The sequence below is a fragment of the Fukomys damarensis genome, unplaced genomic scaffold (genome assembly GCF_012274545.1).
Source record: "Fukomys damarensis isolate Sample0158 unplaced genomic scaffold, DMR_v1.0_HiC HiC_scaffold_27, whole genome shotgun sequence".
In the NCBI taxonomy this organism is placed as follows: Eukaryota; Metazoa; Chordata; class Mammalia; order Rodentia; family Bathyergidae; genus Fukomys; species Fukomys damarensis.
The window spans coordinates 14,961,473-14,986,907 of NW_022900939.1; the positions used below are offsets into that span (position 1 = coordinate 14,961,473).

The following is a 25,435-nucleotide window of genomic DNA, read 5'->3' on the forward strand; positions in this document are numbered from 1 at the left end:
TATATATATATCCATCCATCCCTTTTTTTTCTTTGCCAAAAAGCAACTCTAGAGGAGAGAAACTTAACAAGTAAATTACCATTTTATGTTTAAACACACACACACACACACACACACGACAACACAGTAAAAGCTGTATTGAATAAATGAATCCAATTTTCTCTCAAAAACCAGTTTAAGGCTATGAATGTTTTAGAGCTCACCACAATCTCTAGCACCTGAATGGAGCATTTGGGCAGGGATGTATGCTGGGTTAAACTACTCTGCAGTCTTTCAGTAGAACCATAGGAATGGCACACAGGTGGGACTTTCCCAGTTTATTTTCTTCTAACATGTTTAGTGTTTCTGTTTTAATATTCAAATCTGTAATCTACTTGGATTTTATTTTAGTACACAGTGAAGGATAGGGGTCTAGTTTTAATCTATGGCAAGCTGAAATCCAGTTTTTCCAGCACCATTTATTAAAGAGGTTATTTTTCCTCCAGTGAGGATGGTTGGCTCCTTCATCAAAAAAGAGGTAACTGAGTATGTCTGGAGTTGTTTCTGTATCTTCTAATCTACTCCACTGATCCTCGGGTCTGCTTCTTTGCCAGTACCATGCTGCTTTTATCACAGTGGCTTTGTAGTATAGTTTCAAGTTGGGGATTGTGATACTCTCTTGCCATATCTTTGTTGCCTAGAATGGCTTTTGCTATTCTGGGTCTCTTCTGATTTCAAATAAATTTTTGTATTGTCTTTGCTAGTTCTATGAAATAAACTGTTGGGATTTCAATAAGGATTGCACTGAATCTGTACAGCAGTTTTGGAAGTATGGCCATTTTCACTATATTGGTTCTTCCTACCCAGGAACAAGGGATGTCTTTCTATTTTCTTATATCCTCTTCAATCTCTTTTTTCAGTGTTGTAGTTCTCAATGTAGAGGTCTTTTGCTTCCTTTGTTAGATTGATTCCTCGATATTTCATTTTTTTGGAATACTATTGTGAAAGGGATTGTTTCTCTAACTTCTCTCTCAGTGATTCTGTTATTTGTGTAAAAGAAGGCTATTGATTTTTGAGTGTTGACCTTGTATCCGGCTACTCTACTGAAACTGTCAATTAAGTCTAAAAGCCTTTTGGTGGAGTTTTTTGTGTCTTCTATACCATATCATCATCAAATGACAGTTTAACTTCTTCCTTTCCTATCTTTATTGCTTTTATTTGTTTCTCTTGTCTAATTGCTGTGGCTAATGTTTCCAGAACTATATTGAACAGAAGTGGTAACAGTGGACTGGTTCCCGATTTTAGTGTGAAGGTTTTCAGTTTTTGACCATTTAGTATGATACTGGCTCTTGCTTTTTCATAGATAGCCTTTATCAAGTTGAGATAAAGACCATCTATTCCAGTTTTCTGCGAGGTTTTTATAATGAATGAATGTTGAATTTTTTCAAATGCTTTTTCTGAATCTACTAAGATGATCATCTGGTTTTTATCTTTGACTGTTAATATAGTGTATTACATTTATTGATTTATGTGTGTTGAATCATCCTTGCATCCCTGGGATAAATCCAACTTGGTCAGGATGTATGATCTTCTTGATGATTCTCTGTATTCTGTTTGCCAGTATCTTATTAAGGATTTTTGCATCTATGTTCATTAGTGAGATTGGCCTGTAGTTTTCTTTCTTGACTGGGTCTCTCCCTGGTTTTGGAATCAAAGTGACACTTGCTTCTAGGAATGAATTTGGAAGTACCACTTCCCTTTCAATTTCACTGAAAAGTTTCAAAAGTAGTGGCAGTAGTTCTTCTCTAAATGTTTTGTAGAATTCATAAGTAAAGCCATCAGGACCTGGGCTTTTCTTTGTTGGTAAATTTTTAATTACATTTTCTATTTCACTGATTGTAATTGGGGTATTTAGAATTTTGTATCTTCTTCATTCAACTTTGGTAATGCATATGTATCTAGAAATCTATCCATTTCTTCTGCATTTTCCATTTTATTAGAGTATAGATTTTCAAATAAGTACTGATGATCCTCTGGATTTCTCCTGGATCTGTTGACTTCACCTTCTTCATTTCTAATTGCATGGGTATGGGCCTTTTCTTTCCTTTTTTGATAAAGTTGGCTAAGGGTTTATCGATTTTATTTATTCTTTCAAAAAACCAAGTCTTTGTTGATTTTTTGGGGTATCATTCTTAGTCTCCTTTGCATTGATTTCTGCTCTGATCTTTATAATGTCCTTCCTTGTGTGAGCTTTGGGTCTGTCTTGCTCTTCTTTTTCTAGAAGCTTAAGATTCAGCATTAGGTTACTTATTTGAGCTTGCTCTGATTTTGTAGTGTGGGCATTCACTGCTATAAATTTCCCTCATAGAACTGCATTCATTGTGTCCCATAGATTCCTGTATGTTGTATTGGCATTATCATTAAATTATAAAAACTGTCTAATTTCTTCTTTAATTTCCTCTGTGACCCATTAGTTTTTTGGGAAAGTGTTATTCAATTTCCATGTGCTTGTGAAGTTCTTTTGGTTTCTTTTGCTATTGATTTCCAATTTAATTACACTATGGTCTGATAATATACATGGGATAATTTCAAATCCTTTGCATTTACTTAAACATGTTCTATGAGCTAGTATGTAGTCTACTTTGCAGAATGACCCATGTGCAGTCAAAAAGAGTATATATTCTGATTTTCTGGAGTGGAACACTGTAGATATCTAAGTCAATTTGTTCAAAAGCTTGGTTCACTTCTAGTATTTTGTTGTTGATTTTTTGTCTATATTATCTGTGTATTTGTGACAGTGGGGTATTGAGGTCCCCCACTACAATTGCACTAGTGCTTATTTGGTTTTTCATGTCCCTTAATATTTTTTTGTATAGTTGGGGGCATTAGTATTTGATGCATATGTATTTATGATTGTCATCTCTTTCTCTTGTTGTTCCTTTACAAGGATGTAGTGACCTTCTTTGTCTCTCTTAATTAGTTTTGGTTTGAAATTTACTTTGTCTGCAAATAAAATAGCTACCCCTGCTTTTTTCTGGGCTCCTGTCATGTGGAGAACTGTTTTCCATCCTTTTACTCTCAGTCTGAGTTTCTATTTGAACTGGGTGCATTTCTTGTATACAACATATTATTGGATTTTGCCATTAACATTGATGGTTATATCTGATATATATTGACTTTTCATCATCATGTTATTTTCCTGTTGTTGGCTCTTTTTAACTTTTTCCCCCTCTCTTTAATTTCTTGCCTTGCCTGCTGGATTTGCTCTGTAGGGCCTCTTCATTGTCTTTTTCTAGGGTATTATTTAGAATTGTTTGAAATGCTAGTTTCGTATTCATGAAGTTTATCAGGTGTTCTTTTTCATGGAAGTATCTTATTTCCCCATCAGTTTTAAAGGAGAGTTTTGCAGGATACATCAGTCAAGGTTGGCGGTTGTTTTCTTTTAGGTCTTGAAATACTTCACTCCAGGATCTCCTTGACTTGAGGGTTTGGGTTGAAAAGTCTGCTGTGATTCTGATGGGCTTTCCTTTGCATGTGATTTGTTTCTTTTCTCTAATTGCTTATAGTATTTCATTCTTCTGTTGAGTTTCTGGGATTTTGATTATTACATGTCTAGGTATAGATTTTTTTTGTGTGTGTGTGTGATCATGGCTATTTGGATTCCTATAAGCCTCACTTATATGTATGTCAAATTCTTTTACTCTGGAAAGTTTTCTGTCGTTAATTCTGTGAATAGTTTTTTTTTATATCACTTGTACTTTCTCCTGCTTTTTCATGGACTCCTATCAGTCTTATATTATTCTTCTTTGCGTCATCTAGGAGCTGTTGGATTGATTTCTCATGTTCCCTTATCTTTTTCAAGAGATCCCTCTTTTCATGGTCACTGACCAACATCCTGTCTTCTATAGCTGATATCCTGTCTTCAGATTGGGTCAGTCTGTTATGTGTACTTTCAATAGAGTTTTTAATCTCCTTGATATCTGTTTGAATCTGTTCATGGATTCCATGTCTTTCCTGTGTTGGTCATTCATGGTTTCCATTTCTTTTCTGTGTTGGGTATTCATGGCTTCTATCATGGCCCTGAGCTCATGTATATTTTTATCTGTTTCTCTTCTAGAGTCTCTAATCACGTCTTTCATTCTGCTCACCATCTCTGTAGTTATCTCAGAAATTATATCTGTTTTGAATTTTTCTAGAACCTCATTCATCTGTTTTGCTACTTCCTGTGCTATCAGTTCAAGATGTCCAGGTGGTTGACTATCAGACTTTTCCACCCCATTTCCTTCAGAATTTCCCTTTAATGAACAGACAGCCTTTGTTTGTGCTTGTGCCTTGCTTGAATGTCTTCTCATTTCTATTTTTGTTGTTGGGCTATCCTTGGTTTAATTCCTGGGTTAATACTTCAATCTTGCTGTTATAGCTTGTCTTTAGGTTTTGAGTCTTTACTGACTCAGAGACACTCTTATTTTCATAATATCAGGAAGAACAACTGATTCAATCAATCACAACCTTTTAGCTCAATTGATACAATCAGCAACACAAGAGCATTGCACAGCTTAGAAAAAATGACAATTTGTGGTAGTTATGACAATTTGTGGTAGTTTAACTGTGTGAATTAAATCAAGGTTGAGGCTAGAGCTCAGAACAATGGACTTTAAAATGACCTCCTGTGCCTCCGTGGTATGAATCCAGGTACCTGCCCAGCCAGGAGGCCAGAGGTGTGTGCAGGAGTGGGGGATATTGGCGGGGGGGGGGCCTGCAGGCACCTGCACAGCTGAGCCTCTCTCCATTCCTCTTACAATTCTTTATAGTTTTCAAAAAAAAAGTTTTTACTCCAAAACTGTCTTATTTGAAAATAAGGGCATATAGCTAACTTGCATCTGCCCCGATTGTCTTGGGGATGGCACAGAATAGCTTGAGCTATTAGAATAGCTTCTCATGCTTATATGTTGCACATATGCAAAAGTGGGGCTTATATTATGACTTCTTGATGCCAGGGATGTAACATTCTCTCAAATATTCAGACATAACCACAGATAACAGTAGCATATTAAGAATTTCGGGGAGATAAATTATAATAGAATGGGGCATGTCAAAAACATTAAGAATAAGGCAATTTTGTGAATGATAGCAGCGTGTGTTCACATAGACTCTCTCCCCTGCTTCATGCTCCATTTCACCTAAACTTTTATGAAGAATATCAAATCTGGCAAGTATACCAAGATGGATGGTGACCCAAATGTGCAATTAATACATTCATTCTCCCACATCAGATCTTAAGGACTCATTAGACAGTTTTTTATTCTACTTAATGAGTACTGTATTGCTGGTAGATTTAACCTGCTGAGGTGTCCCCAAGCCAGGGATTTGTCAGAGAGATGCTAAGGCAGGTTTCCTGGTTGGATACATTCTCAGAAACCTTGGTCCCACTGTACCAAAATGGCCAAAAGAAGCTTTGATTATTTAAGCTCATTACTGATCAATGACCTTGAACTAATTTTCTATGCCTTCCCACAAAAGTCATCAGGCTTATGTTATGCCTTCACCACTGAGAGACAAGTCAGTAAAAATAACAAAGCCTTTTCAGGGGTTGCCTTGTTTTTCAATTTGTAAGATACAAAAATACTGATAAGATTTTAAGTGCACAAAGCTACATACTAAAAGCCAGTTGACAATGGTCTCTGTAGCCATTTTATGAGAGATCCCAACACTGGGGCTTCATCAACCATTTATAGTGCTCAAGCTAATTTAGCCACTAGGATCTTTCCAATGGGGTTCCTTGCATGGAGCAAGATGTTTCGAAGATCTTTAGCTTACTTAATGCCTCACACTCTTAACTCTAAACCAAGATGTTGCAAATTTATTCCATTTTGGCCACTTTTACCCCTTCTCTAGTTTCTTTATTTTGTGTCTCATTGCTTCAACAATAGTGTTAATTCCTTTAAGACAAGAAATACAACCTCTGGTTCTTTCTTACACCCTCTGTGCCTAGTACCCTATTATAGCTGACCAATAAATATTCTCTTTAAACTTAAAGAAAACTTATAAGAGAAGCCTGTCAACATTGAATCAATTTGGAAAAGACAGAAAAAGAAAAACAGTTCTAACTTTCCTATTTTAATGTAGCCTTTAGAGTATGGATTTATACCTCTGTTACGGTTCTCTCTTTCTATGAAGAGGAAAGTTAGTACCATTGAACCTTGCCCTGGGGATAGACCCAATCTCATGGGAAAAACTAGGAGTATAGAAAAAAGCCTCAGTGGTTACCTGAAGTTCCAGGCCATAAAACAGCATTAGCTTTTGCCTTTTGGAATTAAAGCTCTCAAAACTTTGACTCAAAGCGACACCAACTTGTAAAACGAGGCAAGACAATGTGGGAACACAGCTACATAATTTATTACCTACTTTCCCTGGACAAGATCCAGTAGGAGAAGCCATAAACAGTATCTAGAGACTGGGAGTATGTGGCTCAGGCCAGGCCCTGCCACTCGATCAGTCCTTTCGTCTCTGACCTTGTGTGCCAAGATGGAGCAATCAGATCCCATGTCACTCTGTGTCTACTTCTCGTTTAACTCTATGTGGTTTTGTTCACTATAACATCTTTGGTATGGAACATTCAGTGTCTGCCCTCAATTTGACTTTTTCCCTTTTGATCAAATTCCATTTCTTATTTTTGTTCATATAACAAGGAGGAGAAAAGATTCTGCAATTTTCTTTGGTTTGTGTGTCTTCTTAAATTCACTGAACTATACATACTTGGCATAATTTGACATACTCCACTTAAATTATATAGCCCCGATAACTTTCTTTTTCTCTCTCTCTCTTCTTTTTTTTTTTTTTTTTTTTTGGTACCGGGGATCAAACTCAGGACCTTGTGCTTGCAAGGCAGGCAGCAGAACCACTGAGCTAAATCCCTGGCCCTACTTTCTTTTCCTCTTGAACTCTCAATTTGCCCTCTGAATTCCCATTCTGAACCTTACTGTTCATGCAACAATCAGTGAGTGATGGAGCCTTGACACTAATGTAACCTCACAGGGTCTTTGATGCCCCTTCTGTAGCTTAAAAATCTACCTAGATTTTATATTCTATCACTGTACATAAGTGCACATTTGATATGTGGAGAATCTCCCAAGTTGCTGTTGAACTAATTTAACTCCCCCTTCCCATTTTTAAGGGAGAGTGAAACTCCAGGAGGATGTATCCAGTTGACCTGGCCTTGCCTTTCCCTTTTGGGGGGACCTTGAAGGCTCAGTCTGAGAAGGTGACTTTTTATTGTTGACATTCAAAAATGGGACATTGATGGTTTGGCCTTGAAAAGGATCCTAAAGATTCGTGATGCACAGAATTATTTGATTTTTCAATGGCTTGAACTAGACTCATAAACATGCATTTTTGTACCACTGATTAGAACAGAGTTTCACAGATGGAGAAAGAAGCTGGCCAGATGTCCAGCATCTACATCTTGTCATAACTTTCTCATTCTCTTGTTGTCTCGAGTGTGGTAAAGGACACCAGGAAGGGTTGGCCTTCCTGTCTATCATATATCTTCCTAATCTTCAGCAGGAAACACATACTCTCAGCTAAGTCATTTGGCTTGCATCCTCAAACTCTCACCATATTCACGTCATTCCCTTAGACAAAACCTGCAATGATTTCCCATCATAACGAGAATGGATTGTCTTAGGTGATCTGGCCTCTGACTTAGCTCTCCATTTCCTGAACTGTGCCCTCTGCCCACTGGACTTCAGCCACCCTGGCTTCCCTGGAACAGGAGGAGACACTGCTACAAGCTGGCTTTGCACTGGCTGCCCTTGTGCCAATAGCTTCACTCCTCCTTTATGATTGGGGCCCCCCTAAATGCATCCATGGAGGGGCTATTTTCCCTGGTCACCTTCTCTGGAAAAAAATTCCTAGCACTTTATATCTTCATATGTTACTTTTTTCAATAGCTGTCTTTGACATCAAGTAAAGTGTGTATTTTGACATCATGTAAAGTATTATTTGTTTACCAATTGTTCCCCCAACGGGCACCACGGAGACGGGAATCTCATCTCTGCTAGAGAGAGTCAATGCGCCTTTGCCGCACGCATCTCCACCCAAGCCACGATTGAGCTGCTACCATCCAGCCACGACACCAAGGACAACACAAAGACAATACACTTAGAACCAACCTGATGCGTTGAAGCAGTATGTGTCGTAGTGGGAGGTGTTGGATGGGAGGATGTATACCCCTGTGTTGTTGGCTGCACAGATGGCGTTAGGGGTGATCCGGGGGATCACCACATGCCCTTCTATGAACCCGTACCTGCCAAGAAGAAATAAGGGGTTAGCAACCTGCAAGGCTACAGGAGAAATTCCCCAAGATCCCGTCAAGTGACATCTAATGCCATGCAACGCTTCCTTCCATTCATGCCTACGGATGCTGGAATTTTCACCAGCCAAGTTACCTGGAATCCATTGATAGCAATACAGGAGAGTGAAAGACATCAAAAAGGCAGATAGAGACAAAGTGATTTTACTTAAAGATGCATGAACAGTTCTTTCTTTTTTTTTAAAGAAAGAAAATTCATGAAAAAAATTAGTCTCCAATATAACTGGCTCTCAGCAGCATTGAGTTGGCTTAAACAAGCAGAAGAAAGCCCTGAGTTATAGGAGAGAGAACACAATGTGAATTTCACTTGGGCCTTTATCTCTTTTGGACAAGACATAGCATGGCCCACTTTCCTAAGATGGGAAGAGGTGGTTCTTCATTTCAGCCCACAAAATTCAGACCTGCCTCATTTCCCATCCACCACACCTCATGCTTCACCTCGCCTTTCACACCACTCTCCGTTATTCCAAACACAAAGCCTTATCCCCTTGCCAAACACCACCATGTTTTGCCTTATGAGCATCCCAAGCATACTTCTATTGCCGCTGGAACTAAACTGACCATCATTAAAATGAGAATAATCGCAAGTAAGTGAGCAGACGGCAATGCCTTGTTCTGCTCAGTAACACTACAGAAGCAGCACAGCTAGTAAAACATTTAGTCCCTTGCTCCCTACACAGAAGTTTCAGCGAGCATGAGACAGCCAGAGTTCCTTTCAGACACAAGGTGGTACAGAGTCCAGCTGCTTTTAGCAGCATCCTGTTGGCCACTTATTTACTTATAACACATTTTTTTTCCCAAATATAACCTGACTCAAAAATTGAAAGGTGGGCTGAGAAAATACCATTTGCAAGGGAGAAGGACAGGAAGGGAAGAGTTAAATCCAGCTGGTTTTTGAAAATGCAATGCTGGCTAAAATGAACCATGTAGTATAGATCCTTTTAATCCTTCCTGCCAGAGGCAACGGCCCAGAGTGTATCGCCCTGTAAGACTCAGAGAAAGATATATGAGTTAGATATTTCTAAACACCCAGAACTCATTATGTCTTACGTTGCAACAATAGCTTGCATGACTAATTCCTACGAGCGCAGTCAGACTGGTTTCCCCAAAGTCTCCTTTACTCAATAGGGGGAGGGATACAATTAAGTGTTAATAAGTTTTCCTGTATGAGAGTTGCTACTAATCAGGGTGGGGCAGGTCAAAGAGAAGTAGCTGCTGAGGTTTTATCCTCTCCTGTGAGACTCTGCCATTTGTTCTGTGCAGGCCTCTGATTCATGGCTACCCAAGTGAAAGTAATGGAAATGAGTTTTGCAATACTTAATGCCAGTTATAAGTGAAATGATAGACTTCTTTGGCACAGTTTTTCTTTTTTTTCTAAACAGGACTCCTCAATAAACCTACTCCTCCATCACATTATTGACAAATACACCTAACACTGACATCTGGAATCTAATACAGTCCCTTTGTAAGTTGTGGTTGAATTTTTGCTATGTGTTGCCTGCTGCCTGTGGAAATACATTGACATGAACTGGGGATATTAAAACGTATGTGTGGACGGGTCATAAATAGGTTACCATTTGCAGGGAGGGCAAATATTCAACAAATCCATACAACATATTTCCCTCTCCTTTTGCCCTCAGTCCCTGGGTAGGGCTTGGTCTTTATATATAATCTTCTCCCGGGCTCAGACTAAGGAGGATGCAATCCTGACTCTTCCCTGTGCAGTCTCTGAGTCAGAGAACACGTTGCAGAATTTACGTATGCCTCTGTTGCTTTCTCCAAGAAGTAGGGTAGTGATATCCACCCACAGGACAGTGTACGGATTAAGCCAAGGGAGCAGATGGACTCCCACCATCTCCCTGCTCCTCAACTGCCTGCAGCAAGAAGAAAAGCTTCCCAGTTCTCAGTACATCTCTATAGTCAACCCAGTTTGCCTCACGTGTATCTTGTTTCACTATCAAAATTCAGCTTACCAAATCCCCTTTCTCACCCTAGTGGCCCAGTCTAGACCAGATTTAAACAATCAGCCTTAAGACTAGAGCAAGTGAATTTGCTAATTGATCTTCCTTCATTGCTGCTTACAGCTCAGGTTCAGTAGCTACCAGAGTGTGGTCTCTTCTCCTCTGATCCTCTTAACCTCCTTCTGATCTCCAAGAGAATTTCTTCAATGATGAAAATTATGTGCCTGCTTGTGTGTGTGTGTGTGTGTGTGTGTCTGTGATTCAACACAGTAGTTCATGGCCATTTGGGGCTGATAGTGCCACTGACATTTTAGTATTATTTCACTGTAATTAATTCAAGCATAATTTGCCAAGTGTGGCTAGCAGCTATCCTATTACATTAATTTTATACTAAAGATTTTCCTCTTCTCTTTTAGGAAGAGTCATGGCTGCCGCTCCTCAAGTAGGTGACTAATGCTGTAATTAAGAACAGAGGATGGATGCACTGAACTTACACTGAATAGTTTCCCTCCGGAGCACCGCAGCTTGACTTTCCAAAAGCGCTGGGGTGGGGTCCCTGAAGGCAGAGGGGAACTGTGTCCCCCTAAGTTGCAGGATGGGGTGGGCACCTTAGAGCAAGTACTGGGATCATCAAGACCACTCGTAATAAAATCAAACCAAACCAAACCTGTCTATGCGCTTGTCACCATGGCTTGTTCTGCATGGACCACGTGCCACAAAAATCAGAAAAATAAGGCCTCAGCCTGTTGTGATGCTTCTGGAGCAAAATGGTATGAGGGAAGCTCTCCAGAGCCCTGAGGTACTTTGTAGGAGCCCCCTCAGGGATGGTCACAGTAATACATCCTCATCTATCTCAATACTTCATGCGCTTGTATGTACTTCCTCAGACCAGAGCAACGCAGAGGAAGAAGAGAAAAGAGGGATGTTTAAAAAGTCTGCTTTGATCCAAGTCGGCAGGGCCAAGACTCTACTAGCCACGTATTTACTTTAAACACTGTTATTTGCTTTAGGTTTTCTTGTGGTTCCGACAATGATATTGGACGCATCTTCAAAGCCAGGAGAACGCTGTGGAAGCAGATTAGGTGAGAGGGTTCTGACCGATATGACCTTTAATGGCTTCCTCTAGCCTTCCTCTCTATGATTCACAAGGTGTCTTTAGCCAGCTTTAAATTCCAGTTTTCGTACTGGTTCCATGTTGATTTGGCCAAATTAATAGGTGTGGCTGGCTCTTTAGGCAATAATCTATGCAGCTAGCAGGGAGGAGCCTCCCAGTCCAGAGCCAGGCCCTCTGCACCCAGGCCCCTGGCTCTCTCCAGTAGGGCTTCTTACTGGTTTCTTACCTGCAGGTCTCAAAGCCCTTGCTGAGAGCCACCTCCATCTGGGCCATGGTGGGCAGGGTGGTGTTGAAAGCCTTGCAGAGGTCAGCTGCCTCTGTCCGAGAGATGCTGTAGCGTCCATTTTTCTCCACGTGGAACACACCTGCATAGCGGCATGTGATGTTCAAATCTATGGGATGAAACAGAAGTGTTAGAATCTTTTGAATAAACAATCTGCACAAAAAAACAGATGGAAACTTCAGAAGTTCATTTTAGAGAAGACTCATTTAAAAAATCGAATAAACTACTGACCAGAGCCTTCAACATGCACTCTGGCATTCAAAACAACATTGCTTGAAGCTCAAATTTAAGATAAGATATGCTAATGTACTGTGAGTCCTACATTCTCACCACTGCCTGCTACACAAAGCTTTCAAAAAGCACACAAAGAACACAGGGCTGGGGATTTAGATCAGTGGTTCCGCCACCTGCCTTGCAAGCACAAGGTCCCCAGTTTGATTCCCAGTACTATAAATAAATAAAATAACACAAACTTATGGAAAACTCCAAATCTCAGGGAGGTAAGGAGGAAAACAAACCTACCACCATCAAGAAAACCACAGCATTTGCTGTATCTTCCTCCAATTTGTTTACTGAAAACACATATTTTACATAAGACATGCACCCCCCCCCACACACACAGTTGTATAGTTTAAATAGTACTAAATACACAGTTCTATATTTGGAAGTCCTTTCCCATTTAATCTTTCATTATAAGCATTTTTCCACAATCAAGTGGCATTGCTTCCTCTTATGACCTCCCACGGCTTCTAACTGCACCCAGAATAAATTTGCTCATCATGGTCAAGACCAGTACAAGCTGGATCTGGTTTCCTACTCTAGCCTCTAAGTATCTTGCTGACCTCTGAGCACAAAGCTATCCTTCCATTCCCTCAGACACTCTGAGCTCCTTCCCCTTGGAGAACACATACCCGCCCTCCCCTCTGTGTGGAATGTTCCATGCTCAGAGAAACACCTGGGTGGTTCACTTTTGTTTTCAGAATTTCAACTCTGCAACTTCTCACCTCCAAGTCCTTCCCTGAACACTCCACTCCAGCCCCAGCCTCTCTCTACCCTCACCGACTCTTGTCTTCACAATAACATGCTCATCTATGTGTGCAGTGGTTATGTGTGTGTCAGTGTCCTCTCCTTAGAAGGACAGTTCTGTGAAAGTATATATCATTTACTGGCTTGCAACTACATCTCTAACACAACAGTGGCGGGCCAAAAGTTGGTGCTGTGTTTGTCAAATATTGGTTGAATGAATGAATGGCCCCAAAACATACTTCTAATCAATACCCCCAAGGCCTGCTCTTCACTCCCAAGAGTTAACGGCATTGAAAATGAAGTGTGACAGGTATCAGCTGAGTAAATGATTATTTAATGGGAAGAGTTTTATGAGCTTTGTAGGCCTAATCTAAAATCTTTGTAGACATTAATCTAAAATCTCTATTGGGAGCATGAAAATCATTCTATTCTATTTGATCCTGTATGTAATGATTCCAAAACATTTCAAAGATCTTAACTGAAAACTCAAAACTCATTATTCTTTTAGGACTGTATTATTCCCATTGTGCATTTGAGTAAACCCTAGCTGGGAAAGTTAACATACTGAAACTGCTGGATTCTTCCTGAGCACTTCTTTGGTCTTCAGTGGCAGCCATTCTCTGGGAGCTCTGCTAATGTTGTCTCTGGACCATGGCCCAGGTGCCAGCCACCACTCCATGTTAGTTAAGGGCCAGGGCTAGAATCAGACAGAACTGGCTTTGACCTAAACTCCAGATTTCACCTTGGGTAAGTCCAGAATGAGCTTGGGAAAACACTGCTTATATACCAACAGGAAAATTGAGACTCAGAGAAGTGAGCAGCCTAAGGAAGTATTTCTTTCTAAAACTATAAGCTCCTCCTAAGCCCCATTTCTTGGTCCTACATGCCAGAGCTGATGGCAGAGAGGCTATCCTTCCTTACTGCCGTGTCTGTGTGTATCATCTTCACCAAAACCCCGAGGCATGAATTTTAGATATATATGTATGAGTTAAAGGTGAAGAAATGGAACTTCTTAAAATGCACAACTTCTCAAAGTCAGCCAGTTATTAAATGGCAGAGCTAGAAATCATGCTTTGAACCACCTTGTTACATGTCTGGAGTCCCTTTCTAATCCCCAGAGCACCTGCAGAAAGAGGGGAGGCCCAGCTAAACAACTATTTCATGGGGACAAACATAGGATCATTATTCTGCAGCTGTCATCTTTTTGTTTCTAGAGCAGGAAGCAGGTTCCAAACACTAGAAAACAGAGTCCGACAACTACAAAACTGGAAAGAGAACAAATAAAATTCTGTATCATCTACCTTTATTCTGAAAATTACAAAATAGGAATAAGAAACGAAGCTTGAAAAGACAATAATTTTCCTTTTGTTCTGTTTGCATCATCAGCAAGTGGGTGCTAAAAAAATAAAAGCAACAGCAACAAAACCCAAACACCAGAGCAAGGCAAAATGGAGAAAACATGTTTTCATGCAGTGGTTTCTTTATCAGGTCTAACTGGTCCTCCTCATGCAACACCTGGCTGATGAGGCAATGCGAATCAAGAGGAAGGAAATGCACAAGGCCCTTTTGAAATACTATTTGTTTTTTGCTGACATTCTCAGCTTCAGGCTCAGTTGGCCAACCTCACAAAGGGAACCTGTCCCTGTGAGTGACAGCCTTTCTGAGGCCTCTCCTTGTCCGGCACACAAAAGAAAAATGAAGCGTCCCCGACAGCTTTTGGAGGACAAGTTGCCAAGGGAGCCTTCAGCTGAATGCTAAGAGAGGCAAACTACCTACCTGCTCCAGGTACAGTGAGTTGCTGTCACCCCGGATTAAAAATAAAGTCTGGTATATGGGCAGGGGTTGGAGCTCAGCAGCAGTTTTTTTCTTATTAAAATCAATTCTAGTTTGCTCTCTGGCAGGCAGAATATGCAAATACAAGAGCAACAAATTCAGGCTGAGACTTTTGAGAACTATCCCTTGAGTTCCGTGTACAGCGGCCAACATAACTTTATAGATGGTGTGTGCATACGTGCATGGTGTGAGTGTGTTGATTATGTGTGCACACAAGTGAGTGTGTGTGCATGGGCCCAGGCAAGCCAGGATGAAACAGATAAACTCAACTGCCCGCCTTCTTAGGCTTGGAGACAGACGTAAGCCAGGCCTGACACATCGCAAGTACCTGCAAAAGGCTGCTAAATAGATAAACTATGGGCAAAGTGAAAATTCCACAGCTTGCATCTGCCTGAATCTTATAAAAAGGTCTAACTCCTAAGCTTCACAGCACGTGGACACTTAGGAATTGCTAATACGGTGCCAAACACTCCCTTCCAGGTCTACTGTCCTACAAGTGTTCAGAGTCCCTCTCCTCTAAGTTCTTGCTTTAAAAGCGACCAAAGCTGCAGGGCCAAGTATGATTTAAGCCCTGGCAAATTACATGAAAACATTCCAGCCGGCTTCCCTGATACTTCTGCAAATCCAAATTATTACCCTGGAGGCTATAAATAATACCAACAGCAGTAACAGTAGCTAATACATATTATGTACTATTGCAAGCATTTTACAAGTATTAACTCATTTTATCCTTAAAACAACCCTGCAGGGTGTGTAATATTTTTTATTTCCACATTCCAGGTACAGAGCACAGAAAGAGGAAACCATGAAGAAACTTGCTGCCTTCACAGAGGCCACAATGGTGTGTCCACAGACTCAGCCACTCGCTGCTACTCCTAACCCTGAGTTGGGTCATCTTTCTGACCTCTCTATCTCGCTGATGCACAGCCAACATGAAAATAAGTAAGAAAGTAAGAGTGAGGTGTGCGAGGCCATGGGCCACAGAGCGCCTCTGTGCAGAACATTAGAGTCCACAGTAGTGGTAAAGGCCCTGATGCAAAGTCCTGGAGGGAGGATGGATGGACTCCTAGGATGTCTGTGGCATTTCCTGAGAAACAGGGACTTTGGGTACTCAGAAGCTATTCTGACTCAAGATGCAAATATTCAATGGCCAGTTGTATCTCTAAAACAAAGACTTCCAAACTGGAAATATATTAAGAATGTTTTCTATTGAGCCCCCTGGTCTCCAAACAACATCTCCTGAATCATGTTATGAATACACTGATCCAAGTCCCTCCCTCCAAGACATGGAATAGGCTCAACAAAGACATGAACTCTGCGAGGCCACTTTCAGACACAAGCAATGTCATCCAGGCCTTTAGAGTGCTGTTTCACACCACTGGATGGAAATGGACCTGGGAGAGAGAAGTTTGCCACCTGGAGTCCAATAGATGGTCTTCAAAAGGGCCATGAACTTAAGAAACTGTGCAAGACTCTGTGTGTGTACAGGTGCTTGGTGGGACAATGGCCATAGGTTTCAGCTGTTTCTCAAAGAAGTCTGTCACTCAACTAGGTGAAGAATTTTCCTCCAAGGTCATGTCTCATTAGGTTGGAGATCCAAGGATTCTGGATCTTAGAAATTCATGGTGGGCTTTATGACCACAAAGACTATATCACTTCTCTTCCCGCCACTATATTGCTGTACCTCATATAGCTGCCCACTGTAGGCAGACACTGAAAGAATGAATTAAATTAAATGAATTAAATGTTGAGTGCATAATGAATGTTCTCTTTCTGCCTCCCACCCCCCACAGGACAAACAAAATTATGGGGCCCAAAAAGATTCCCCATCAGGTCCCTTTTCACATCCCTCAGGAGTCACCAGCAGGGCTGTGTTGAGAACACTATACAGGACACTGAAAATGTCTTAAACCTGAAGCTTAGCTCCTGTGAATATTTTCTCTTTTTCCTGGAAGCAATTATTTCCAAGGCCCATTTTCATTTTCTGACTGGCTTTGTCTGTCTGAACTTTTTTTCTTTCTTTTGGTACCAGGGATTGAACTCAGTCCATTGAGCTTTCAGAGTGTGTGGTGGAACCACTGAGCTAAATCCCTGGCCCGCCTGTCTGAACTTTTAAGCTCTCATCTCTGAATGGGAATGGCATGCTCTCATACTATCGGGGGCCATATATGAGGCCTGATTTCCTGAGCGAGCACAGCAAACAGACCACCAAAAGACAACCTACAACCGTACTTGCTAAAGAGAAAGGATCACCTACCTGTTCAAGCCTCACTTCTCTACATGGAATAAGTTTGTACTTCTAATATGAGACATTCAAACATGCCTGTTCCCCATCTGTCATCTCTTCAGAAGGCATATGATACTCTAGATATTTTTCTACTGATTTAATCTCAGAGTGGGCTACTTGAAAGGAGAAGTTGCTTTATGATGAAGATAAGAGGAAGGCCAGTTCCTGCTACTCAATGACTTGTCTAATTTCCACAGTTCACTCATTATGGCCATGAAAACAGTAAGCCCAGATGGTATGCATTCTAGATTCAAGGTTTTCAATATTTTATACCTAATAATTAGTTTCATTCTCATGACAGTCCTTTGTATGATTATTCTTTTATTATCCCCATTTTATATATGCACTAACTCATTGAGAAGTTGGAAGCACGGTGACTTGTAGAGATAGGGTGGTCTGATCACAGTTAACTCATAGCTTCTACATGGGACAGATTCTAAAACTACAGGAACCTCACTTGCTCTCCCTGTGGTTTTTAAAGTATAGAGGGGTGACTATCATAGAGAGGTCTAGAGAAAAGAACTTCAGCATATTAAATATTATTTTCAAATCAGAGTTCCCTTGATTCTGGATAATAAGGGTAGGGCTTTTGCTCAAGGGCTTGGCAAAGCTTCCATGTAAAACAACCTGACTAATGGAACTTCCACCCTCTCCCAGGGGAGAAGGTTCTGAAGTCTCAGTGTTCATTGGATTTCCCCAACAGTGACCTGGCCATGTCTCTCAGATCTGACCTGTTGCTCTTTCCTTGATGCCCTTAGGAACTGAAGGAGTTCAGTCGCATCTCTGCTACAACCTTCCAGCTCCCTGTTCTTTATAGCCTGAGTGCTCTGCCCATGGACACAGGCAGAACTAATGAGGAGAGGATCCTAGGATTAAGAGTTGACCCAGGGCTGGATCATCATACCACAGATGTCTCTGTAACATCCTGAGATGCTAAACTCAAAGGTCTAGACCAGTGATGGTGAAAATTTTAGAGACTCAGTGCCCAGATTACAATTTAAACCCTACTTATTTATCACAAAGTGCCAACACTGCCATTAAATCTGAACACTGAGGTTTTAGTTTAGAAAGACAATTCATACACTTAGCTCTTGTGTCAACAGAGAGGGCTCTGCATGCCTGCTGTGGCATATGTGCCATAGGTTTACCATTACTGGTCTAGACAGACCACATTAAGACTCTAGGCTGATATATCTGGAGCCTGGCGTTTGGGGTTGATGACATCCAATGTGATGGAACACATGGGAGATGAGTACAGAAATCTCTTGCCAAGTGGCAGCCCAAAGCATTAGTGAGCTTGCCACATTTTTCATCTTTATATAGTATTTATCATGAAAACCCTAGGTCTATTTCTGTGCTCAGATTTGCTAAGTTCATGTCCATAATAGAAAATTCACAACTTATAAATCTAACTGAGCTGATTCTGATAAGAAGTGGGGAGGGAAAGGGCTAAATCATTCTTAAAGCATTATTGCTGATTGGAGCATCTATATGTAGAGCCAGGAGGGACAACTGAGTGCTTCTAACCAAGTTCTCTATAAGACAAGAGTAAATAAAACCAATGTTGCCCAAGCAAAGTCTCCTAGACAGTTATGAGAAAGGAGAAAACTCCAGGAGACTGTGTTACAGATTCCTGACTCCTACACTAGTGCTCTTGCACCAAACTGTCTTTTATAAGAGGGTTGAGAAAGCTGTTCCCAATAAAGCCACAGCCCACTTGTCTTAACAAGACATGAAGCAGCCATTCTGTTCTTCATTTGTTTGATGTCTTCAAAGCCCAGAAGTTTCCATCTGGGAGTCTTTTGAGCTATTATGGTCCATGCTGCCACCCAGGCCTGCCAGTCCAGAAAGCTGGCAGTCTTCCCACGAGCCCCACAGCCCTGGCTCCCATCTCCTGAAGTCCATGTGATGGGAACCTTTTCAAAGGGAGCATTGTTTAGCATGCACTTCTGAATGAGGCCACATCACACTTGGTGGCCTAATAGCCTTTGGCTGCCCAGCGCAGACCATGAGTCTCAAGTGACTCAGTCTCTCCTGGAATTGCCCTGGAGGTGGGTGAGGGTTAAAGAGTACAGAAAACAGTCATACACAATCATACCCAGGGGAATTTCCTCTAGCTTTCAACTGAACTATTCATCTCCTGGACTTAAGACAGGAAAGCTACCTCAACTTCTTAGTGCCTGGCAAGACCCTTTGGCCTCAGCCTCGTGTCCAAGGAGCATGGATCCTGTCATAGCAGCTGACCCTAACTGACAAGGACTGCCTCATTCACTCTACCAGAGAACAATCCAAAGGATCCCCTCAGATGTTACCCTGACCCTGCAGCCAAGACCTCCAAACAGCCAGCCCAATGAACAGTCTAGAAAGAGCTTGACAGCTTTCAGAGTTTGAAAAGAGGCTCTTATCTGCCTCCTGGTGCAGCAAGGAGGACGTGGGCACCAAGAACCCACTGAGGACCCTTACTCTTGATCTGGGGTCCAATAGAGTCTTATTTCTTCTGCCAACAGAGATGTGAGCCCCTGAATGGTTGCCTCAGTGCACAGGAATCTGGAAGGCCAAGTGGTCTTTGGGGAACAAGCCTTCAGGAAGATAGATGAAGGGAAGAAACCACAGTGTGTACCCTTGTGTGTTGCCATGGTGATCAGGAAATCTACTGGCCACAAAGCCTTTGTTTGCTTCTTTTTTGAATATTATTGATTTAGCACATTTCCTAACACAAACCCAGGATGTGGTAAGTAAACTGAAAAAGTATCTCAGGTGCCCATGTAGGGTTTTTCCTATTGTCAGTAGAAAAAAAGATAGTCCTACTGTTTTGAAATTTTTTTTTTCTGGATAATTACAAGTAGTGTTACATCACCTAATTTGTATACAGTTTCTGCTCAGGTCTACAGCCACCACTTTGAGGAAATGAGTAACTTTAAATTGAAGGAAGTGCCTTCTGAGAGTTATGAAGTGGGTTGAGAAACAGTTATTTACAGTAATGCTTGTATTGGGGGAGCAATTCAAAGAGTCCTGACATGCTGATAAGTCAGGGACCTCCACATGAAAGGAAGCTGCATTGGCTTTAGCTTAAATTCTGTTCATAATAACCTACATGACCTTGAATAATTCATAGTAGCTTCCCTGGGCACACTGAGTCTTCCTATCTCTCTCAGATGAAACAAGACGTTAGGCAATCTTTGGAGCTTGTGGGATAAAGGAGGATATACACAACTGTGATAGTATGAAAATCCCAGAAAGTCTTTCAAAAATCCCTTGCGAATCAAGACACATTTGAGTTTCACCTCCTGCAGAACAGAATGGAACAATGGATCAATCATAGACTTTGGTAATCTTGCCATGCGAGAGTTTCCTTCATCAATTTTGAAGCACTTTCCTACCCAGGCAGCCCACTGCAGCCCAGGCAGTAGGTGGTATGCACCTAACTTACAGATGAAGAAATTAAGGAACAAGAGACTTGGAGATATGATGTCTTATGGGGAATTTGAGAAGCACAGACATTAATTCAGGTCTTCTGGGCCTCCCGATTTTCACCATTACCTTGTGTCAAAAGGGAAGTGACCATGCTCAGAGAGGTCAGTGGTGGTTTCAAATTTTCTTCCTCTTCCTGTTACAAGGTGCTAGACAGAACCATGATGTTTAAGACAAATAAAAGCAGAGCTGTCCCAATGGGAGCTGGTGCAAGGATGGCAGGGCAGATTCCAGAACCTTGATCCACCAGCTGTTCACTTTTACTGAGCACCCACCCCTCTCCATTCAGGGCCCTGGCAATTCCACAATGCCTAGGAGGCTAGATGCAGAGAGGAAAAGGTCACCACTAGTTCCCTCCGAGCCCAGCTCCAACACACAGATCAGGGCAGCTCCAATTTTGATTTTCCTTCCCCTTTCCTGTCTCTCTCGAGTGAGATCAGAAAGATACTAGAATATATGAAGCCGCTACTTTGTGTAGGACAATAGCCAAGTGTCGTAACAGGAGATAGGTACGCTGTGAGACACACGGAACAGACTTGAGAGGTCAACTGATCACTCCGACTTCACAGATGAAATAAGTGAGGTGCAGAGCAAAGCCAGCCCAATAGCCTACTACAAAAGTGACAAAAGGCAAGAGTCAAACTCCAGGATGACACCTGGTCTCTGACATGAGTTTGCCAAGACTCAGTTTACCAAAGCCACAGCTCTCTTCATAAAACATGCAGATTCTCACACTGAGGGGCTGGATGTGCAAGTCACCTGTGGGGTAAAGTGTGTGGCTGGAACACACAGACTTTTAACAGCTGGTACTACTGGCCTGGGCTTCCCAGTAACAGTACACGAATGGAGCACCTACTGTTCATCAGGTTCTCTGCCAGGGACTTCACACAGACTATCTCATTCAAACCACCACAGTAAAAGTGCAATTCTAATACTAAGCCTTTTTGCAGATTAAAAAAAAAAACAATAACAACAACAACAACAAAAAACTGAGGCTGAGAGCATTTAAGAAAAAAACCTATGCCTGAAAGAGTTGGTAGAGGATCAGGCAGACTCCTCCCTTCTTTCTTAACTGCCAAACGCCATGCTTCTCTTATCATAGGATCTTGACTTCAGGAAGTTCCAGGTGAGAAACACAATCATGCTTCTTCCCAGATAGTTAGAATGCTATCAAGTTAATATTTTAATGCCATGCAAATAGAGCTAGCTCATAGGAGGGTGCTCATTACTACTTTCTCCCCCGCCCCTCCAAGGGGGAGCTGATAGAGCAAAAGAGATGGGAAACATTAAAGAGAAAACTCAGCACTGCACTAAGAGTTAAAAGGCCTGTGCTTAAATAGGGCTAAACTTCCAGGGATCCATAGTAAGAGGAAAGATTTGCTGAATGGATTGGATTTCTGCCTAGCGGGGGTGGAGTGCAGACAGGTCCATACCTCTGTTCTTCCCTTGACTGCTCTTTGCAGGCACTACCTAGTTCAGACACTCCTTAAAGTGGTGCTGTTTAGCTCCCTCAATTTCATCACTTCAATTCAGAGGAAGGACAATGTCAGACACACTCCAATAGTCACTAGGTGCCTGGAAATACCCAGTGGCCTCTTCGCTTGTCACTCAAAAAGCCTCATCCGAGTGCAAATGAGTGCACACTTCTCTAGGAATGACTTGCTGAAATTTGTAAGGAAACTGTCATTCATAAACCTTGATGCTCGGTAGCCCTTTATCTACAGTTCACTTTATAAATAATACTGACTTACGGGCAGATTAATACAGAACAATGGTTATGCATTTAGGTCACCCTTTTCCTCTTCAAATATATCAACAGTGAAGTTATGTAGCCACAAAAATATTTATTTGCAACAACAAAGCACTCTAAATGACTAAGTGGAGTCTGAGATTTTCACTGATTCTGAATTTGGCAGCTCAAAAATTCTCAGGTCACATTTTAATAACTCAGTCTCTCCCTTTTCTCATTTATACCAGGTGCTAAAATGAAAAGGTGTGTGTGCGTGTGTGTGTGTGCGAGTGAGTGGGTGTGCATGTGTACAAATATGAGTGGATGCATTGAGCAAGATCTTCTTCCTCTGTGAGAGCTCCACCGTTGTTCATTCTTCAGATGCTCTGAGAGGTACATAAACAATTCAAAGCCGGAGAGGCTCAACTGTGGGATATTTAAAAATCTGGGCCAAAAGATTTCTAGGATTAGTGCAGTTCCAACTGCCCCTGAACTAAGGACCTGTAATTCATGCCTCTTCCTGGACTTTCAATCTGTGAAAAACCATCTGCAACCACAGATGCCAGTCTCAAATGCCAAGCTTCAGAGAACTCATTTCTGACAAGCTTTTAAATACAACTCTAACCACAGGTTTCAGACCAAAATCTTTACTGTTTATTTCGTGCTCAGCTGGGGTGGGCCACACATAACTTCCTGCTTTTAAGGAACCTGATTCATGCAAAGAGCCAAAAGCTTACAAGTGGAAGAAGATACAAATGACCTTTCTGTGAAGTTGTCAAAGAAAATAAGGTGTTAATTTACCTTCACATAAATAGCCTTTGAGTATAACAAGGGACCACACCTGGCAAAGGATAATTCTTTCACTGCAGGCACTGGAGTGAAGCTCTGAAAACTTCCGAGTGAGAACAAATGGCCTCTTATGAAATCTGTGCCTCCGAAAGCACCAATAGTCCGTAGGAATAGCACAAGGTGTTGACTGGCAGCAACTTCTGTGAAATACAGATGTTATATACCAGATGTGATTCTGGGTACTGGGGAGCCAGACAGACCCCTGTCCTCCAAATGTTTACCTTCCAGTGTGAGGACATAATCAGTAAAAAGGTGATACATCTATGAATCATGTAATTTCAGGTACTGATAGTGTCATGCAGAAAATAAGAGAATGTGATAGACAATGTCAGGTAGTAAAATGTGATGCTTAGTCTTCTAGGAAGTTATGGGAATATTTTATTTATGACTACAGTTGGGATTCAAATACCTGGCAAAAGGAAACGCCGCCCCACTCTCCCTATACACGCACACTCAGATCCCATCAGGTTTAGAATCCAAATCAGATTTGTAATCCATCTCCGCCTTCCAGGGTTCATAAGGAGATGTCCCTTGAATTTCAGTCTGGGAAGTTAGATAAGGAAGAAGTGGAAAGTAAAGGTTATGTCAAAGTAAGTGGCCTATCCTCGACGACAAGGGTTCCGATTGGGTCATATGCTGGGCACAGAGTTCACTGAAGTAGGGCTGTGTCTACCTCTTCTGGGTCTTAGCCAGAAACTCAGTGCAATTCAGACAGTTCCAGAGTACCCAGCAGCGTATGGCTGTGATATGTCCATTCTTGAGGACTCCACAGAACCTATACTATCCGATATACCAGTTACTACTGGTAACTGAAGATTGCAGTTATTTATTCCCATGGTATTGTAGGATCATGAAGGCCTCCACATTCATCAGAAAGATGACTCCTACTCTCAGCCATGGGAAATAGGCGGGGCATATTTTCTTAATCTTTTAGTTTCTGTTTGTTCATCAGTAAAATGAAGGTGATACCCTCCTTCTGGGGTACTTTTAAGGATTAAATAAAGAAATGCACCTAAGCCCTTGGCAAAGTGTCTGACTCTTAGCAAAGTGCCCGGTACTTGATAGCTATGAGCCAACATCTCTAAAATTCAAGTGTCCTCAAGGCAGTTTGTAGGTAAAGTGCCTCTTGCACTACTTAACTCCTGGTTAACTGTTCACCTCACTCACTGTATCCTGGTCACAGATCCTCCAGACCTCCAGGTATTTAGGACCAGGAGCCTAACTACACAGATGTATGGGTTATCACTCTACATAATAGGCCAGACAGAGAGTAATAAGAATAATTGATAAGATACAACATGACAGATTAAAGAGGTGCAGAGAGACAGATATGCTATCTATGAGGATAGACCACCCTCCTCCCTTGTTCTAGGGAGGTGTCTGCATCCAGTGGTATTAACCCACAGAACCAAAGTGGGTTCCAGTGGGACCATGCCTTCTTTATCTTTATATCCCTCGTGTCTGACTTATAGCATGCTGTGCAATAAATGTCTCTTTGTTTAGTGGGGAAAGAGCTAATGAGAATGTCCAGTGCTGTGGAGCTTATGTCTAAGCTTCTTCCTGATACACTGTGAGCACTTGGAAGAGTCATTGCACCCAACATCCCTGTTTATTCATCAGACAAGGAAGCAGTTAGCTTGATCTCTAGGTCCCAACCTAGCTTTCTGCCTCTAGAAGGAGTTTGTATTTCCTCTTAACTCACTCTCCAAACACTCCAGGAACCTGAGTGGCTCCCTCTTGCCTGCAGGGACAGTGCCATTTTGCTCTGCTATGGAGGCAGCTCTGGTGCAATTAACACGTTAGACACAGTGGACTGGCCAGCAAAGAGAAATAACAGACAAAACAAGGAAGAGAGTATAACCAGCATCCTGCTCTCAAATTACACCAAGTACAGTCATTCCACACACGGAGTCTTAGAGCTTGCCTCTTGAAGCTAGAAAGATGGTTTCAATTAAGAGAAACTGATTTCCTTAGAGAGAGAATCTTCCCAAATTACTACAAACAACCCCAGTGCTCCCTGAGGTGGATTTCAGCACTTTGGGCCAATTCTAACCATTCTTCAGTCCTGAGACAGTCCCATCCATCTGAACAGAGGCACTGTGGTACCCTCTACTGTCATTGAGTCCCTGGCCTTTCCTGGTCTTGGAGGCTCCACTGCCCCTGGTAAGAGTGGGGAGAGGGAAGTTCCCATCACTTCCTTTCCTGAAGATGCCTGCCAATATTTCTGATTTTTTTTTTCCTGGCTTCTTAGTTCTTAAGGGACCAGAAAGTAAAAGAAAAAATAATCTTAATTTTTAAAACATAAAGAGAAGACTCCTCAAATTTTCAAAACCTCCACGTTCTGGGAATACAAGAACAGAATTAACTCTGTAGAGGTGCGTCGGAACTTGTGGTATCGTATTAAAAGGAAGAAGGGACTTTGAATTGTACTCTAGCCTCCGTATGTAAGATCTGAGCCTAGGCAAGTACTTCCCTTTATTAAGCCTCCATCCCTCAGCCTCTAAAGTGGCTGTGATGAAATTCAGCCAGTCA

General features: G+C 41.6%; 1 protein-coding gene across 12 annotated transcripts in view; it reads right to left on the reverse strand.

Moving 5' to 3' along the window:
• Positions 1–25,435, reverse strand: part of Cd44 (CD44 molecule (Indian blood group)) — an 85,536-nt gene that overhangs the window by 41,740 nt on the left and 18,361 nt on the right. For 11 of the 12 annotated variants that reach the window (XM_010612585.3, XM_010612584.3, XM_010612594.3 and 8 more), the window contains exons 2-3: positions 11,652–11,817; positions 8,151–8,284 (exon numbers count right to left, since the gene is read on the reverse strand). In XM_010612585.3, coding sequence (XP_010610887.1) covers positions 8,151–8,284; positions 11,652–11,817 — 300 coding nt within the window. The remainder of the gene's footprint in view (positions 1–8,150; positions 8,285–11,651; positions 11,818–25,435) is intronic. The other variant, XM_010612596.2, reaches the window with a different exon arrangement.